General features: G+C 42.4%; 1 protein-coding gene across 14 annotated transcripts in view; it reads left to right on the forward strand.

Annotated features, from left to right (window-relative positions):
• Positions 1–16077, forward strand: part of syngap1b (synaptic Ras GTPase activating protein 1b) — a 78142-nt gene extending 62065 nt beyond the window's left edge. For 7 of the 14 annotated variants that reach the window (XM_023801510.2, XM_023801505.2, XM_023801504.2 and 4 more), the window contains one exon: positions 9303–16077. In XM_023801510.2, coding sequence (XP_023657278.2) covers positions 9303–9608 — 306 coding nt within the window. In that variant the 3' untranslated portion in view covers positions 9609–16077. Of the gene's footprint in view, positions 1–3230; positions 5925–7443; positions 7551–8494; positions 9246–9302 lie in introns of those variants that run through there. The other 7 variants (XM_023801507.2, XM_023801508.2, XM_072716076.1 and 4 more) reach the window with 5 other exon arrangements.
• Positions 16078–19629: the final 3552 nt, after the last annotated feature.

Here is a 19629-nt window from a genome sequence, read left to right on the forward strand (position 1 = left end):
AGAAAATGCTGACAGCGCAACATGGTTCTCTAGCGTGCGGGAAAGGCAGCCGGGCTCTCCCGCTGCTCCGGCACTTGCTGCTGGGCATCCATAAAAAGCTACAAGCAGGAGATTACTGACTCTGGCTTTAATTGGAAAGATGTAACTTGGTGAAGAATGCAGTGGCACTCAGTCCGTGAGAAAGATCTCAGTATCTCATAAGACTGTAAAGCTCTCGAGGAAACATTAAAAAATACAAAAAGTTTAATCTCTGGAACATAATAATTTTTCAGCATATAATGGGCACATATCAACCTGCATGTTTGAGATATATGCAGTAAATTAATATTTTTGCTTAATTTTAACATCAAATAATTTAGCCATGAATAACTTTTTATATAAAAACATAGATGTAAATTCCTTATGGAGCTCACCTGCCCCTGACGAGCTGTCCCAGTGTCTGATGTGATGGGTGTCTGTGATGTCCTGCTACTTTGTTTAGCCACTCCACTGACCTAGTCTGTGCTTATAAGCAGTCGGTCCTCCTGTGCTGTTTGTGTTCTGATGCACAATCACGCATCTTTCCCAGGAGTGTCTTTACCAGCAGGAAAACAGGGTAAGCAGGGTGACGGCATCTCCTCAAACAACTGATTTTTATTAGCTTAAGCAAAGGGTTGTTTTTTTCTGACCTCAGATGCAGATCACTTGTGCTAGAAGCCTATTACTGATCCTCCATATCTACATTAGTTTTTTTACACGCCTTAAAGTTTAACTGTTGACCCTTTTATATGGTGGGATATTAAACTTCTGAAGACTCCCTATTAAAAGCACAACGGCACAGCTTCTGCAAATGTGTGGACTTGAAACCCTTGCCAAACAAAGCCATATTCTGCTGTTCTGTTGCTATGGTACGTGTAGCAGTTGTCATGGCCTTTGTGGGTTTTTTTTTTGCTGAGTTGCGATTGGTCCAAAGTCATGGTAGTTCTCATGACTATTTCTGACTAAAGTGTTGTTTAGCTAATGCCCTCCTGGTTAACTGGTACAATCGAATGTTTTAGATATAAACTCCCTGGTATGTTAATATAGGGACAGCTCCCCTTGTCACGCTAAGACGAACTATTTTAGGTTCAGTTCTTAGAATGAAAATTTTAAGCTTGAAATATAAAGAGTTTAATCTGTAAAGTCGAAGCATCTAATTGTAGAGCCGTAGAGTGGACAGACACAGTGACAAATATCCATCGATGAAGACAACATATACCTAGGAAATATGTTTGCACTATTATTGACTGTATGCAAAAAAATAAATATACATTTAAAAACTAATATCACAGTCATATTATGTATTAGTTGAACAGGCAAAATTGTAGCCAAAATGATATGGTAATAAACTGATAAACCGTCATAACCTTTTTGTAACTCTCCTTTCCAGCTCCACAGAACTTATAAAGCGTTACTGTTAACATTTCTGAACAGCAGCAAATGTACGTGTGAAAAACTGGAACAATGGAATGAAATATCGAGCCGCTCATTGTGCCAATAAGTGCCTGATGTATTTTGACTGTCCTTTTAAAGAACAGTTTTTGTCAGCTTATTTCGAGAGTGAATCCAAAAAGGGATTGCACACCAGTAAATGATTTCCTTTAAAGGCAGAGAATGCGAGCTTTAACATAAAAGGCATGAATTTAGTAGACTAAATGTATATAAATTAGGTCAAATTAGGTCAGGTTTTAACAGACTTTGAAGATGGTTACAAACAAGTGACCAGTCGTAAAGTCCCTTTCAGGCCTTAGAACTCATTTGTTCTGGTTCGAGGTCTTGGGCTAGAGACTGACGTCACTGACTGAACCACAAAATGCGTCCACAAATCACGAGTCACGATGAAACATTCTGTTTAATGTGCGTCATAGAAGTTTGTCTTCCGTAATTGATGAAGTTTCTTTAAGATTCGGTTTCTGCGCTGGTGGTGTTTATCAGCCTAGCTGTCGCAAATCTCTTTGTGCCTGCGTATACTTATACATTTAATAAGAATAGTAGTACAGCATTTTAAAGTTATCCTTTATGATTAAATATGTAGATAGTGATGACCTCGAATAACAATTTAGAAAACTGTGAAACTGAGTGTAAGTGTTAGGATAAAGCTGACTTTTGCGCTGTTTCAGCATCTATTTTTTCAGTTCCAGTTACATGTTTGTATTGCGCAAATTGTACACATTATTTAGTACTAATGAAAATAAGACGCCATGAATAACAACCCTGCGAAAGACTAAGAACAACAAAAAACGTTTTCTCTGCGTGTCCTTCACAAAAGTGCAGCTCACGCAGCATGTTGACATGCCATTCTTTTGTTATAACATTTCGTTTCCCCCGTGTTGGTTGTGTATGTCAAACCATTCGCTATAAGTACCACTCGTTCCTCTACATGTTCTGTGTTACCCTCGTTGTTTCCTCGCCGTGTTTGTATACCTGCTTCCACTGTGTGCTAACGGGTAATTTTCCGTTGGTATGTATAGCTTTGTTCTCAGATGTGTACCCCTTTATTTGGTTTATATGGGTTTTTATTTTATATATTTGAATGATCATCTGTTTCCACAGCTTGTATTACACATAAGAGTAGAAGTTACCTGCAGTTTTTTTGCCTTTTGTGCATGTGTTCAGCATGTCGGCTAAATGCTGCTGTCAGTGTGACTGCTGGGTGGAGACTGACAGCCATGTTCAAGGAACGGCACGCTTTGGACCCAGATTGCTACGAATTCCGATATTAGCCTATAAATTTGTTGTGACGTAGCGTGCACTTGCTTCGCTTTTGCAGCTGTTGCCGGTCTGACTGTATGTTGAATGTCATCTGCAAGCGAACAGAAACGGTCCCCGTTGACCTCATGTGACGCTGCTTTTTCCGGCATGCTGGTGGCAACTTGTTTGCTTCGACTTTACAGCATGCTGTGATGTGTTAGTTGTGGTCTGTATTCCTTATTTGGCGGGTGTGTTTCTCTGTGTGTGTTTGATTGGATGTCTCTGTGTGTGCGTGCCTGTAGGGGTGTGTGTGTATATGTGTGTGTGTGTGCGCGCGCGCGCGTGCGTTAAGTATTCTTGGCTTTCGACAACCCACAGCTCCCCTACCCTTTCTAACCCCTTTACCCTACAAGCCGCACACATGCCCTCATTTTCTCCCTCCCCGTCCCCCCTTCCCCCCATCCCTCCATCTCTCCATTTCTCCTCTCTCTGTGTTGATGAGATACGGTGATTTCTCTTAGGGGAGGCAGCAGTCCATCCTAGTGCAGCCCCGTCTTGCGCCCGTTCCGCCCCGAGTACACAGGTAATACAAATACAAATCAGTATAAAATTAAAAAGTACTGTAACGCACAACATCACTATATACTTACAGCCACACTGCAGCACGCACTGTACGCACAACTCTCATATACTTCTCTGACTCGCATCCACACACGGACGGACGCATGGACTCACGGACTGCCGGACCCACGGATAAACGGAGGGACTGACGAATGTGACAGTGCTGTGACGTATCTCATCTCTTCCTGAAAGTGTTTATTCATTCTTTTTTAATCAAATGGGGTTTGCTAATTTCATGCAATAATCGACTGTCTCTCCACTGTAATTTGGGGGAAATCTCCCGCCGCTCCTTTGGGACTGCAGCGACAGCGTATGTCGCTCACAAAACGCCAGGATTTCTCGGCAGGAGTTGCTCTAGCGGGTTCCTCAGCTCCTCATAAACACCTATGTGCTCTTCGTTTTGCTAATGACGAACTGTGTAAAATTGGTTTAAATCCGCTGCCAATCTAAAACGTGACGTATTCAATCACCCGTAAAATTAATTTATAAAAAGCTGTATTTCACACGTATTTTGTGGGTACAGTGTTTTTAAAGCGCTAATAAGTGATAACCTTAAACATATTAAATCTTTGGGGTGGCATAATATGAAATCATGGACCGTGCACATTCTTGATTCCTAATTTTAGCTTAATGCAAATGCTTACAGCGAAAATGTTTCTTTCTACATGTACTCTGATGGCACAAATACATTTAGTCAAAAGATGGCGAGTATGTCTTACTCATAATGGCATAAGATAAAAAAAAAGCTTGATATGGAGCTGATTGTTTACTACAGAACCGGCCGAAACTGTAAATGGCATACAGTACATATCGGTGTATAAACCTGCGTCTTGAAAACAAAATTTCAGCATAGGAACACGAACAGATTTGACACGCATTACACACTGACAGCGGAACTGTACAGATGGTCATGCCAGAATACATTGGATCATGAACATGCAGAGAAATACGGAGACTTCCCATAATGCTTTGCAATGGGCGACATCAGTGAGACTGTACAGTTTGCCAGTCAGTGAAACACATTTGTAACTATTCCATATGGATATTTTCGCCCATACCTTTTCATAAATTGCTGACTGATAACTTTAATTAAAAATGCCTTTACTCCAAAACATTCTCTTTCTGTCTTCCATCTCTCCATATCTTTCCATCTTTTCTCCGTCTGAAATTAAGAATTAACAATTTTTGATAAACTGGAGAGGTAAGACAAACTGTTGGAACTGCTGGCAGAGAAATATATGCTCTACAGTTTTACAGCTGGTCCCAAAGTTAACAGAGCTACACATGTACATTACACATCTGATCTTATTTTGGATATGTTTACATACACTGACAGTTTACACATGCACAGATGGACATATAAAACACAGTGTAAGAAGAATTAACATGCTGCATACACACATGTCTGACAGATGAATACAGTGGTGACGTGCACTGAACTACTGACGTCAGCTACTTAACAATTACTTGACTAAAGTGCTACATTAGTTGAATACGTGAACTGAACACGGTGTAATTTTGCCAGCTGAGCTGAGTGCTACTCAAAGTGTAACAGTTCGAAATAGATGAAGCTCGGCGGTCTTTTGAATTGCGCATGCAGTTCTAGCACCTTTACATCACGGTGACTGTAGGTGATAAAACAATTAGCTGCTTCTCTGCAGTTGCTGTCAGTATTACTTGAGGTTTTCTGGCTACATCTGTCTGATGCTCCTGTAAGTTTCAAAGCATCTCGAAAACTACAAAGGAAGGGGCGTGCAGTGCTGGGGGGTAAGACTCCCATACACCTTTACAGACTCCAATTTATATGCACCAATGTACCCTTTACTGGCAACAAAATCAGCAACAGAACAAGTGACTAAAAATCAGAAATTTTAATGAGGGGGCACATTCTTCCTGGAGGTAAATTGGCCTGACACCCCAGTCTAAAAGACACTGGCGTAATTCTGACCTTAAAGACAGACTGACAGATACAGTTACACTCTCATGTGTACATATACTCACACAAGTACATAATCCCATTATGTCTGAATTTGCCCTTGGATGGCCAAGCAAAGAGCCAGGAGGCCTATACAATTTTAGCTTTTTGTCCCATTAGTGAATGATAAATTTAGTAGTGACATGTTGTTCAATTAATATTCTAACAGATTTGGATTGAATTTATCCCTTTTTGATTTCTGTTTTTAAATGTTGTGGACACATTTTCCAGATTACATTCTCACTACAAATCATTTCTATGTTACTTTTGGGATAACTGACATACACAATCTGTCCTTCTCACCAAAAAAAAACTTGCTCTTGTCACAATAAAGGAATCGATTGACAAAAAGCATCAAGCCATTTATTTCAGGTCACCGTTCCCCCTCCCCCTCCTGACCCGCGAGGAACATTATGGGAAATCTCCGTATCTAACCCAGTACCCAGAGTGGGTGCATCCACTGTGCCTGTGCGTGTGTGCGTGTGCGTGTGCATGCCCGTGTGTGTGCTTGGTGGCGTGCGTGTGGACTTCCTGTCGTTGCTCAGTCCGTGCGTGTGGCCATGTTCGTTTTGATGCTGTGAGTCTCACCAAGTCCTGTGTAGCGTACATTCCGTGTGAGGTGAGTAGGCAATGCAGTAGCCTTCTTTTATATCAATGGTGTTTTTGTGTTGGTCTTTTAGTTTAAGCTCTTGTGTGCATCTTATTTTTTTTTTGAACTAGTCAGACCGTATATTAACATTACTATGCATGTCATTGAGTGCATAGGCTGCCTTTGCTTTAGACAATGAAGTAATTAAAAGTGTGAGCCGTTGTGGCTTCCTTGTTGTTGTTTTTTTCTGTTTGCTGATTTAATGACACCAATAGCTAAAGTGAAATATGCGTCTTGACCATGATGTACTTGCAGGATTAAGCACTGGGGAGATGGCTATGGGTCTGTGCGTCCGTGTGCTCGTGTCTCTGTTTCTGTGTTTGTTACTAACCCCGCTGGCAGCGCGCTTATAACGCCGCGTGGACGTGCCCTGTGTGCTTCTGTGTCTAACACCTCGACGTTGCCTGTCCGCCGCGTGCGCCTCAAGCTGTATCAACGGCAGGTTCTGGGGTCTGGCCTCTCTGTAAAGATACGGTCCCCTCGGATACCTGCTGGTTCTCCTCGTCTGCCTTTAATACCGGGGTTCCCCAGTTTGCTGCTGGTCGAGAGCAGATGGGACAGCCAGACTGTCTGTCAGCCTATCAGTCAGTTTGCCATAGGGTTAGCTATCATATATTTCAGTCGTGATAGTTGTCAGCCATAAAGCCACACAGTCCATTTGTTACTCATAAGGTACAGTGCAAGCTGATAACTGGACAGTGTAATTTTTTCCTCACTTTTTTAGCTGTTAGGCTAGATTCAATCAAGTCACATTTTCCTTAGCAAGGTAGCCAGAGCGGATTTCGTTTGTCCGTCAGATGCAGGTGGAGAGCTGACGGTTTGCCGAGCACGTCGCTCTGTGGATGTTTAGTGGCCGCCCAGAGCACGGATACGCATGAACCCTTTCTGCTGCTAGCTGCTTGCAGTCTTGTAGGGCTGAGCATCTCCAGGGGATGGTTAAAACCCACAAGGTTCTGAATGAGAAGAGACGAGGTTTGCTGATCCAGTTAAACTCACGTTACTACCGCGACTTCAGCGGATTATATATATGATGTAAAAAATAACAACAGGCTCCATAATATGAAGCACACTGAACTATCAGTGTTGGCCTATTTTTCCACTAAACTACTTATTTGTCAGCTGAATGTGAAGCCACCTAAATATACATCCTCTGTCGCCTTATCGTCATTCCCAGTGTTTTCGTGATGATACAGTGGGCCCAACACTACTGGCTTGTAGTACATTGAAAACGGCATTAAGTGTTTTTAAAACATGCTGGCTCAACGCAGTTAAAGGTGTGAGTGCACGCACTGCACCCATCGCGCGGGAGCTGAAACGCCCCTTCTCAAACTTAGTAACGCAAGCGTCCCTAAGTAATGCGTGTGCCTGCATACATGTGACTTGTCTGCATACAGAGACATTTAATGCCGTGTTTCAACCTACTGCAATACTGTAGGTGGCCGGTAGGTGAATTAACCAAACTCTTTTCTTTCCCACTGCTTCAATACAGACTTCACTGAACTGGACTGGACATGACGGCTTGTACAATGAACTTGATTAGTAGTATAACAGAAATCACACTGGTATTGGCAATGACCTTACTCTACGCCAATGTAGGTAAGAATAGTTGACAAGACCAAATAAAAACTTTGGCTCATCCACTAATCATAAATGACAACCCAGCACTTTATAGATAATCTGTTAAGAGATGTCTATGAGTGTGGGGGTTTGATTCTCTGATTGGTGGTTTGGACATTGTTTTAATTTGAAGGCAATAGTTTTATATATATACCAACATCTCATTTGCCATGTAGTGTTAACGTTATATAACAATGTGCATCTTTGTTTCAGTGTAACTCTTTGTATGATCTCTTCTACATGCCTTAAATTGTATTATGATCGACAAGCACTATGTGTCATTTTCTAAGATGAATTTAGTGAGCTGTCCCATCGTTTTAAACATAAATACAAGTTTACTGTACCTTTGACATTGACGTATAGGCAAAATTCACATCTAGTCTTTCAGATTGAGTCTGTTGGGCATTGTAATTAATGCAAAGAATCAGGTAATTGGTGTTCATTATGCTGCAGGGAATAGCGGCTTATACTATGATTCTCTGCTGCTACCTGTAAGATACAAGGTGAACTGTGGGCCTTAGTATCCTCTCCAGCTGGGATAGGAAATCTACTCCCAAAGCTTTTTATGGAAAGGAATGCCACACCGGCCCAGGAATAATTACTTCACGGCACGTCTCGGCCCACTGATTGCGCGCAGACAATGTGATAACGCACTAAACAGCACTCTGACAAAGACTTGACACCCTACACACTACTGGACTGTTGTGACTAATGTACATTCATCGCTGCTCACACAGTAGTCCTGTGTTGTACAGAACCCTGAGAAGAGGGGAACACTGTCCTGTTTGTCACCCCAGATTTTTAATCCCACATGCCTTTTTCTTCCCCGTTCCCCCATTTCCCTCCGCCACTCTCTCTCCATCTCTGAATGTGGCTGCTCCCTGTCTTCGCGGCTCATTTCCGCTCTCTCCATCTCTGTGAAGGTGGCTCGCTCCCTGTCTTCGCGGCTCATTTCCGCTCTCTCTCCGTCTCTGTGAATGTGGCTGCTCCCTGTCTTTGCGGCTCATTTCCGCTCTCTCTCTCCATCTCTGTGAATGTGACTCGTTCCCTGTATTTGCGGCTCATTTCCGCTCTCTCTCCGTCTCTGTGAATGTGGCTCGCTCCCTGTCTTCGTGGCTCATTTCCACTCTCTCTCTCCATCTCTGTGAATGTGACTCGTTCCCTGTATTTGCGGCTCATTTCCGCTCTCTCTCCATCTCTGTGAATGTGACTCGTTCCCTGTATTTGCGGCTCATTTCCGCTCTCTCCATCTCTGTGAATGTGACTCGTTCCCTGTATTTGCGGCTCATTTCCGCTCTCTCTCCATCTCTGTGAATGTGGCTCGTTCCCTGTCTTTGCGGCTCATTTCCGCTCTCTCTCTCCATCTCTGTGAATGCGGCTCGCTCCCTGTCTCCGTGGCTCATTTCCTCTTTCTCTCCATCTCCTGGCTCCTTCCCATTTACTCGCCACCTGTCTGCCTTTCCCTTCCATCCGAACACATTCTTGATGCATCACACGCCCCTTCACCTGTGCATTACCTGCCCCCTCCATACCTCATCCACCCCTCTGTTCATCCCTTCACGGTCCTCCCGAAATCTCACTCCTTCTTGACTCCTATGACTTCCTCTCTCCCTTCCTTCCCATGCCCAACACCCCTTGCTCTGATTGCCCCGCCTCTTCCCCCACCCGCACCCTACCCCGCCCCTTTCCCCTCCCCTGTGTCCCGCCTCCCTTCCCTCTCTCTCTTACTAGGAAGAGCAGTATTCCTCCCTGGGTTCTGCAGACCCCAGTGTGAATGCCGGAGGAGGAGGAACGACCATCGCTCCCGGCTCTGGAGTCTCTTCCTCGGGCGTCTCCTCCACCAGCTCCCCCTGGAATGGAGTCCTTCCCCCTCCCCTGCCTCCCCCTCCCCTCCCACCTCCTCGTGTGCACCTCAACCAGAATGGAGAGCTCCGTGGCAACCCAATGCCCTTCTCGGTGCCTGCCCAAATGGCAGGCGGGAGCACGGCTCCAGCTACGTCAAGCCTGGGTCTGGCCGGAGGGGAAGCAGAGCAATGACAGCCAGCAGCAAATTAGGGACAGAGGGCACAAACGATAGCAACTCTCTCTGCCCCCTCATATATTTTCTTCCTCTTATTTTTGCTTGGAGGTAGAAAATATTGCACACTTTCCCCTCCCATTGTCCCAGAGAGAAAGAGAGAGAGAGAGAAAGAGAAAAGGGGATAGATATCTAAGGGGGAGTCACACCGAACACACTGCACACATGCAGAGGAAAAGGGCTTTCAGCTTAACCTGAGCTCAACAGCTCGCGTTTTCATCACGGCCAAAATCAACTCGGGTCAGTGTGCTGTAGGGCAGCTGTAATGCTCTCCTCTTCGGAGCCTCTTAGATATTATGAGATCCTTTTATGAGCTAATTATGATGATTAGATGAGCTGTATTGAGAAAATGGCATAAAACAGTGTTTCATTTCCCACGACCGTTCTGCTCTAAATGTTTCGTCATGTATGGTTCATAATCCTAAAGTTCTGTATTTTTTATTTTCATAGAATTTCAAGAATCACCAGTATAAGTTATACTAACAAGAGAAGTTACGTTTTAAATAGTTTCCTAAAGATGCTCATTGCATGTTATCCCATAATTCACTGGGTACAGAAGGGACACTCATTTCCTATCCTAAAAATTGCCAGCTGTTATTCTATTGGTTGGCAAATAGCACCTGAATTAGTCATACTACAAAGCAGCTTGTCCACAGCTTAAAAGTGCCACTTTTAATTTCAGCAAACATGCTAACATTAGATGCCAAAACCAACGATTCCATGTTGCACAGAATTTTGCACCAGACAAAATGCATTGCAGTGTGATTCAGGACCGTGGTAGCATGGTCTGACTTTCTCAGTGCCTTTAATATCAGGAGTTTTAAGAAGTTCACCTTTTGAAAAGGATTTTGAAAAGTTTTGCTGGTGGAACCAGTAGGAGGTTTATATTGTAAAATAAATAGATATATAATAGTTACGTGTAAAGCTTAGCAGACTTTAGGGTCTTGGTGACAGAGCACAAGAAACACACTCAGAAATCTAATAATGTGCAGAAAAATTAAAAGTAGCAATTAATGGCTGGACATTACTCAACTGGACTGGACATATGCAAAGTTTTCTCTTCTCAATCTCAGAACCAATATGTGATAAACAGGTGCTTCAAAAATGCAGTGCCATTTCCAAGTAATAATTTCATTGTACAGCATTGTACGTGTGTCATATTGGTCACGTGGATATGCTTTACTTATAAGGCTTTTAGGTGCTTTAACTGTTGTCTATATGTGCGTGTATGTATGTGTGAGTGTGCACGCTCGTCACCAACCCAAACCTTAAAAGGTACCACTACCCAACGAACTGAGTGCGTGCAGATTTAATGATTGTGTAAAGCTGGTGACCAGAAAACAATCAGGTACTGCACTCTTTTTAATGTGTGACAATGAGACGGCCTCACAGACCACAGGGGTCCTGTCCCGTGCCAGCGTTCACAGCTGGGACCCCAGAAGGGCCGGGCCTGTCAGACCATTTTGTGTGGCTACTCCGGAGCCTTCAGAAGTGGTGTCCGACAGACTAAGTGGGATAGTTTGAAATTAACTGGAATGGCTGCTATGACTTTTGACAGCTGTCAGCTGACCTCACACCTGAGAAGCATGTTAAAAACAGAGGAACCTAAGATTGTGGATGTCCTCGAGACGAGACGCTACGATTCACTGAAGACTCTGCACTTGTTTCGACTTTGTTTTTTTTTCTTAAAACTTAGGGCAGCTTTAGTCAGTAGTCACAACGCCCTGTAGCTTCTTGTGAGACTTTTAGCATACATACAGTATAATTAGATTGTTTTCACTTGGTGGGCATTTCAGAGGACATTTTGTCCCACCAACTAGGCATCTGTATTATAAGGCAGAGATGTTTCACATGGCTGAAGGGCCTTAAGAGTGATATCAAAAAAGCCTTCTGACATCATGCTGGCCTTACCCTGTGTCCTCCCCTATTAAGTTCATGTCTAAGTGTTGTATCTCACTGTTTCTGTTGAAATACACAGAACAATTCATTCATGCAAATGTGGATGGCACAGCTGTTGCGAGCCACGAGCAAAATTGTATATCCTGGAGGGAAAAAAAACGGTATCAGTTTTTTCTTACATCCTGGGAGAGTTGCTCCTTTTAAAAATACTTTTGATTGAAGGGTTGTCATAAACAACTGGGCAATTTGCTACATTGACATTCTAACGCATGATAAGTTAATTGCACGTGTATTACAAATATCATTCTGAGATGCCCTACAGACCATTAAAATCATAGCTATTTCAATCATGAGAAAACAAACTTGAGAATGTAGAATGTTTGACAATACAGTCAAAAGACTCCACATGCTTTATATGTATCTGTAGCCATCAAAGAACATTTAAAAAGGAAAAGGCACAGTATGAGAAGTACTTTGATGACATTTCAAATCTTTATAGAATGCAAACAGATGCAATCATTGTAAGTGACTTCAGTGACTTGCATCACAAACAGTGTCATGTGACAGTAAACTGTGTGCTCTCTGTAGCTTTCGGATTTGACTGATCCATACATTCCTCACATCTGAACACATATCTGTGCATTTCCCATTCTAAACAGCGCAGAACATAAATGAAACCCTTGGTTCTACTTATCGTAGCTCTTACAGGATGTATGTATCCTGTCCAGTTGTGACGGTCAAGCTTCTGCAGTAAAAGGCTTTTCAAAGTGCAATTTAACTATGTTCTCAAATATCTTGTGAGCTCCTTTACTGTCAATACTGGTAGACTTGCAGGACATCTGGGATGCAATTTCTTGTGCCTGGTTATTGATGCAGCCCTGCTCTGTGTGAAGGTTATTTGTTTTTATATTACAACGTTCTATTGGCACAAGTTGACAGGAAAGTTTTGTTTCTTTAATCAAAGTTCGATCGGAGAAAAGCCAGACTAACTCTGTGCATCTCGGCAGTTTCCAGCTGCGTACTGTGTGTTAGACTGTTCCGCGTACCGAGAGCAGGCTGGGGACGAGCGTCAAGTCCCCTAGTCAGAAAATGAAACTGGGTTATTAAGTTTTCCAGGTTGGCAGCATTCAGGGCTGGGATTCCTAGTTGGATTGAAACCCCCACCAAATAAGAACATGAGCACTGCTATAAAGCACAAGAAGGGACACATTATTAGCTTATCTTTTCCTCATGTGCTAGTAAAAACTTAAATATTGGCTATTATACAGAGATTCAGATTATCAAAAATATAGTCCACCAAGTTCTGCAGCCTGATAAAATACAATCTATTATTATATTATTTATTTAGCTGAGATTTTCATTTTAAGTGACTTTCTCCATTGAATATGAATGTGCAAATTATGTATTGCTACTATGTTTAACCATTATGATTCATAGATGCATGGGTGTACAGGGTTAATGATTAAATGTGCATTGCTATGAATATACCTCAGACAAACAGAACTGAGAGACTCAGGTAAACAATCAGATGCCTCAGAGCTGTACCCAAGCTGACTAAAACATTAGTCCACACTGAACACTTACCGAAAGATTGCTAATAGGGCAGTGGGTCCAGCTGTCACCAGTAGCAAAGGTTAGACACTACTTCATCGGACACCCCCCCCTCCTTCTCTCTGTCTCCCTTTTTTTTTTCCTCCAGCCATTCACACAGCGTCATGGGGGCCAATCTGGAACATAATTGGCTGATGCAGTACGGGCAGACCTGCGAATGGCCTGGCCCTGACTCAGAAGCCCTCCCTCGGGATCTGATTAGCTGAGAAAGGGGGAATGCAGGGAAAGGGACGAGCACAGCTCTGGCCCCTTTCACAAAACAGATGCTCCAGAGTCAATGAATACATTAACACGAGCGGTACCATTGGAGGATCCTAAAGAACGGACTGTCCCTTCCTGACATTCGCTGTCTCTAATTGGCTGATTGGACTTTTTTTTTGTACATTCACACCTACTGTTGGATATTAAGTTACTTAAAAGACAAATAGCAATTCTCCACTGAAATGATGCAATGGCTGTTGTACTGTAGCATGTGAAGAACAGCTTCTCTGATTGGCAGTGTGCTGAATTTGTTTTGTGTTCAATTTTGATGGAAGAAACATATGCGAAGAAACTTAACCAAGGGAGAGAGAGATAAGGGTAAGATACTCTTTGAAGGTACTTCTATTCCTTTGCAGTTTATGCTCCTGTTCTCAGATCCTCTATGATTTGTGTTCTTTTTTATCACTCTTTCCACTTCATGTTTCATGCTGTATATGTGTTACACACCACACCTTCACTCTGCTATCCCCACTCTTTCACTCTTCATTCACACTTCCTGGCACATTCCGTTTCTTGCGGATCTCCATGTTTGCTTTCCACTTTTACACGTCCGAGCAGAACCAGCCCACTTGCTCACCCTCATCTTTTTATGTAAGCCATTTTAGTCTCTGCTCTCTATCTCTCTCTGTCTTTGACTGGGCAGAAACAGACTCGATATACAATGCCTCAATAAAACAGAAAGTGGCATGTAGTATGTGTGGCTTTGGTGAAACTGTGGAAGCTGGAAAATGGACAGACGAGTGTGTCACTTTCTGTTATCTTGATTATACATCAGCCTATCAGAGCACTATTTATTCATCTGGACTCTTTCTGATTCATATCTATAATTTTCTTTGATAATGTTAAGGACCTCGAATGAGTTAACAGAAGTCTGGAAACAACTTTTTAATCAACGGACTTCTTTTGTGACAATCCTATTGGACTTTTTTTGTGGAAGTACTCATTCCTGGAAATCAAAATGGAACAAAACTGTTGTTCCTCATTCTCCCCCCCCCCCAACTCCATCCCTGCCCCCAGCAACGGCTTGGACGTTGCCTTGATCTCTCCCCCCTTCCCTCTGTCACCTCGGGGCAGTAACGCCTGTCAGAGGTAGATAGGTCGGATTTCTGGACAATCTCCGTGGAGCTCTTCATTCACAAAACGTCAGAGACACTACACGGATGACGCTGACTCTTACTTTTTCCCCTCGGTGCCCCGTGTGTCATTTATACAAATTCTCAGTGATGTACGCGTGACCAGGCAGCTAGCTAGTCGACCAGTTCATCCATGAAGTGGCCAAACAGAAGCCTTGGGCCCAACTTTCTGTTCCGCTTCATGTTCGAACCCCAAGCCTGGACTGAGATGACGTGCTTGACACCCGAGTTGAATATTCTTCTTTTCCATCATGAGAAAAAAAGAATATCGAGAGAGATCAGAGGTCTATTCTGTGTAGTGGGTGAATGTCAGTGTGTGCGTGTATGTGTATATAAGTGTGTGTACAGTCTGTGTATATACTGGATGTGTGTGTACATATGGTATGTCTATGTATATAGATGGTTTGTGTGCACACATTCCGTGTAAGGGTGTGTATGCTGGGGTGTGTGTGTTTCTTTTCTCTTTCTCCCTCTCTCTCTCCCTCCATCTCTACACGGCAGGGACGCTGTGGAGATTGAGAGGCTCAGAGAGACATGAGGACAGGTGTCCTGGAAGTGTTTCCCGTATAGATGCTGATCACACAAAGCAAGGTTGAACTCTGTCTTTCATTCATGCATACTGTCCGGACCACACACAACTGTTACGTCAGTCTCTCCCTCTTACACCCTTTTTCCCCACCGATTAAGGCATTTTGAAGTGATTTTGGTGTGACCTAGCAATGTTTGTATATATAGAATATAACAATATTATCCCATCACCTTCATCTTCTATCTATGATTAATTCCTAGTACTCTTATGATTCTTCCTGGTTTGTTTACCTGGTTTCATTTGATGCTTATGAATCATGTATTTGCTGAGGTTGTGCTTCACATTTATTTAACTTTATGAATAGAGATAGCCCTTTCTCCTGAGCCTGTACCCTCCCCAAACTCTATCCTCCATATTGCCGCTTCTCTTCTCATTGGTCATGCTAAGCGACAACTACACTTATGCTAATCTACATGTACAGGTCCCTGTAAATCCTGCTTCCACATCCTCCTCAGTCCTGTCCGAGCCCCTAGACAAGCCATATTCACCCCAACCCTTCTCTTTATTTCTTGAATGGACAGATAAGTTGGGACATTGTATATACCGACAGAAAGAGTGAATATTGATGTGTGCTTCACTACTGTACATGGATTTGTTATGAATATGGATATTCTGATTATAATAATATCTATTGTTACTCTAATTTTATTGAATAATTTATTTGATGCCGTAAATGACAAATTCTTCATTTTTTCCCTTTTTTTGAATAAGCAGGAATTTATATTTTTCGGGTGGACAAATCCTGGAGATATAAATAAATAAATACATAGATTAATAAATACGTAAATAAACAAATAATTAAATTCCTAACTGCAAATCTGATTTTAATGTTTTTATTAGCTGTTTGGGCAACCCTAGAGATGTCGAGATGTTCTTGGAACATCAGGGAGAAACAACCGACAATAATAATGGAATAAAATGGTGTCTTGCGCTGTTTGTTACATTCTGCACTCTGGTGATGATGTCAGGATTCGCACGGCATGCAAACAGGATGGTGGGCTGGTGAATCTCAGTGCAGTGCACATAGAGGGGTTTGCAGGGAGGAAGCAGCTCGCCCATTGCATCATGGCTGAAATTACTTCCTTCGCCAAATTTACACACTTACTTACAAATTTGAGGTCCTTCAGCAGATTTTATGCTATATTTATTTCATGCTATATCTATTTCCCATGAATGCAGTAAACACTGAGCTGTTTTTTGAGGGTGGACGCATCAGTGTTGCTGCCTCTTATGAGCACAGCCTCCTGAAAGCTTGAAGATCTATGTGGTCTCCTGCTCTCAGGATTGGTGTTCCTTGTGATGTTGGGCCTAGACTAAGCCTCGACAATCGCTCACTGGGCCTTTCCCAGTGTGGACAGGTGTCAGCCATCAGGAAAAAAGCACAACTCTCTTGGCAGGGGAGCCTGCAGAAGAAACTGGAAACCAGTTGAAGGAACTGCAGTTTCAGTTCCCTGCCTCCATTTGCGAATGCCTTGGGGGGGGGGGAGGGGGAGAGAGGGGATGCCAAGATTTTCCTCAGTCTATTAAGTCAGTCGACTGAAACAGGACTCCCCAGCTTTTAAAGATGTACTGCCAGCATTCTAGTTAGCACCTACAGGCAGCTGTGTTATAGAGACTACCTTACAGTGAAAACCAGCATACTGTAAGGAGGAGGCACTGGTTTAGATTTGAAGTACTAGGATGTCACCATGGCATCAGATCAAATGCTACTGGGTGTAAGAAATAAAACTGGACTGGGGATCTGGCCAAGCTGGGGGGAAAATGATGAAGAGTGATCTAAAATATATGTCAGAAGCATGCTCCAAATCTACAACATAATAATGGTGCCACAGAGAAGCAGGCAGCCATGTTGATTGTTCTGTTCAGTAGTCTGAAGCTGAACTGAAGAAGCCCTTGTTATATTTTTCTAAGATGTGTTCATGAGTGTATTTTCTTAAGATTCACTTCAGCAAACAGGCCTCACATCTGCCTATTAATATGTCTGACCCTTGACTGTCACAGAAATCACATTAAAATTTTGGCAATTCAAATGAGTGTTTATGTAGAATATACTGCTAGTTAAAGTAATTCATCTGTATTCATGGATACAAAGAATATACACATCAGCTTTTCATATATCTAGAGTGATAAAGTACAACAGTGCCCTCTAATGGTAACTTTAAAATATGTCAACATTCCGCATTTAGCCCAGGACCAGCTCTAATGTTCATGAAGTGAAATAAGATCAAAGTTCATACTCGTGGCATATTTTTGTTTTTTGTTTTAGATTTGATTATAAGATTGTATTTTAAAAATCACAGATAAGGAAATAATTGGTTTCTTCTGACTTCACATGACTGACCAGATTTGACATAATGCATCCATCCATCTTCCAATCGCTTATCCTGATCAGAGTTGTGGGGGGGCCTGGAGCCTATCCCAGGCAGCACTGGACACGCAGCAGGGGACGACCGGAACAGGATGCCAGGCAATCACAGAATGGGCGACTTAGACACCAGTTTACCTACCAGCATGCTTTTGTACAGTTTGGGGAAACTGGACCTCCTTGGAATGGGTTCCATACTCACTGCGATTCTGTACTGGATAAGCAGTTATAGAAGATTCAAAGAGGGATGGAATGATTATTACATTAGTTAGTTTATATGCATAATAAATAAAAATAACTTTTCACTTAAAATGAAATGCCATATATTTCTATACCTGAAATCATTTTTTTTAATTGACTGAAATATAAGATGTGACTGAGGCATTCTCAGACCTGAGCTTCCTTCCATTTGGTTTGTGCGATTCCATCCTGCGCATAAAATGGATCCTTGGAAGGCCATCGCCGATGCAGCTGGATTCCCGCGGGTCTGCCGGTTTTAACGTTGCATGCCAGCGCCAATCTTGTCTGAAGCACCTTTTGTGATAGAGGGCCTTTTATTTGCATGCATATTGCTGGACATACCGTAATGCTGACATAGACAACTAATTGCAGCATTGCAGCAGTTCCTTATACAGTGAAAAGCTCTGAGTCATACTGTACCTTCTGGAGCCCAGAAACACGCGAGCATACAGCATCTGCTCTAAGCAACAGACACACCTTCGTCAATTCATGAACTGAAAAATGTGGCCTGCTTTCGACAGATAATGAATTTAAAGTGTAGCACTTCATGGGGCACGAATACTTAGTAGTAACTCAGTTACTACTGAAGTACAAATCATGAACAAATATAGTCGCTACTTGAGATAAAAGATGCGTCACAATTCATTAATGACAAACAAACCTGAGATTAATATTATTATAACAATATAATATAATAATATATAATAGTATGTAACTAAGACTTAGTTTGTGGGTAATTCATAAATAAGTAATAGCATATATAATATATAAGTAATAGCATATATAGGATATATTATGTGTCCCATGAAGTAAAGTGTTACCAATTACAGATGTTTTATAACGTATTTTAAATCTTTTTCCTTAATATATTTATATTATCCTCTTTTTGAGGCAACTTTTCTATAAAAATATTTAATATATTAAGAAAATTCAGTCTTTAGACTAGGATTTTATATCCATGAGTGATTAATGAAGGGAAATTCTTTACTCTCTTTTGCACTGCATTATTGTTTTCATACTAGCATAATACTGACAATGGCGTGACAGACTTCTGTCCTGCTACAAAACGAAATACATTTGCATTTTCTTTCATACATTAGTGTTAAACGTGCACATATGAGTGGGCAGCTGGAGTTCTGGACATGTGTCTGGTCATCCTGTCAAATCACACTTTTATCCCCAACACTTCCTCTATGGTTTTGGTCAAATAACCAAAGTAAGCCTCCTCTCTCTCTTGACACTTTTTAGAGTATTACAGTTCAAAAATCCACAGGCCTCTGAATCACTGCCTCTAAATTAATCAGTGTGGCTTCTCTGCACTTTTGTGTTTCTGTTTACACTAAAGGGGTTGAGGTGGCAGATCAGCACTATATTCTCACTTTCCCTCGGGGGCTGGGGCTTTGAACCCCACTATGCAGTCCAAACACATGCATTTAGGCTAATTACTGCCTCAATATTGCCCATAGTGTGTGCTTGTGTGCACCTTGCTAAGGACTGGCATCCTGTCCAGGATGTACCCCAGCCATGTGCCCTATGCTGCCTGGGATGGGCTCCCGGTGCCCTTGTGACCCTGACCAGGATAAACGGTCAGAAGGTGGATCGGTGTGAGTGTATTCTGCAATGGGCAGGCATCTTATCAAGGCTGTTCCCCTGCTTGCTTCCTGGGATAGGGTCACCTTGAGATACACTCCTTAAGCAGCATGGAATGACTGAATGAAGCAATAGGGGTCTCTGTCATATACCACAGTTTTACTCCAGAAGTGCTGGTAAGACATGCAGTTTGTAGCTTACTATTGCTGCATCTCTAGTGAATGGCAGTCAGGGGGCGCTTTAAGTCTGAGCTGATGCAAAGGATTGAAATCGGGTGTGCTTAATTAGCTCTG

The sequence above is a fragment of the Paramormyrops kingsleyae genome, chromosome 9 (assembly GCF_048594095.1).
Source record: "Paramormyrops kingsleyae isolate MSU_618 chromosome 9, PKINGS_0.4, whole genome shotgun sequence".
NCBI classification, from domain to species: Eukaryota; Metazoa; Chordata; class Actinopteri; order Osteoglossiformes; family Mormyridae; genus Paramormyrops; species Paramormyrops kingsleyae.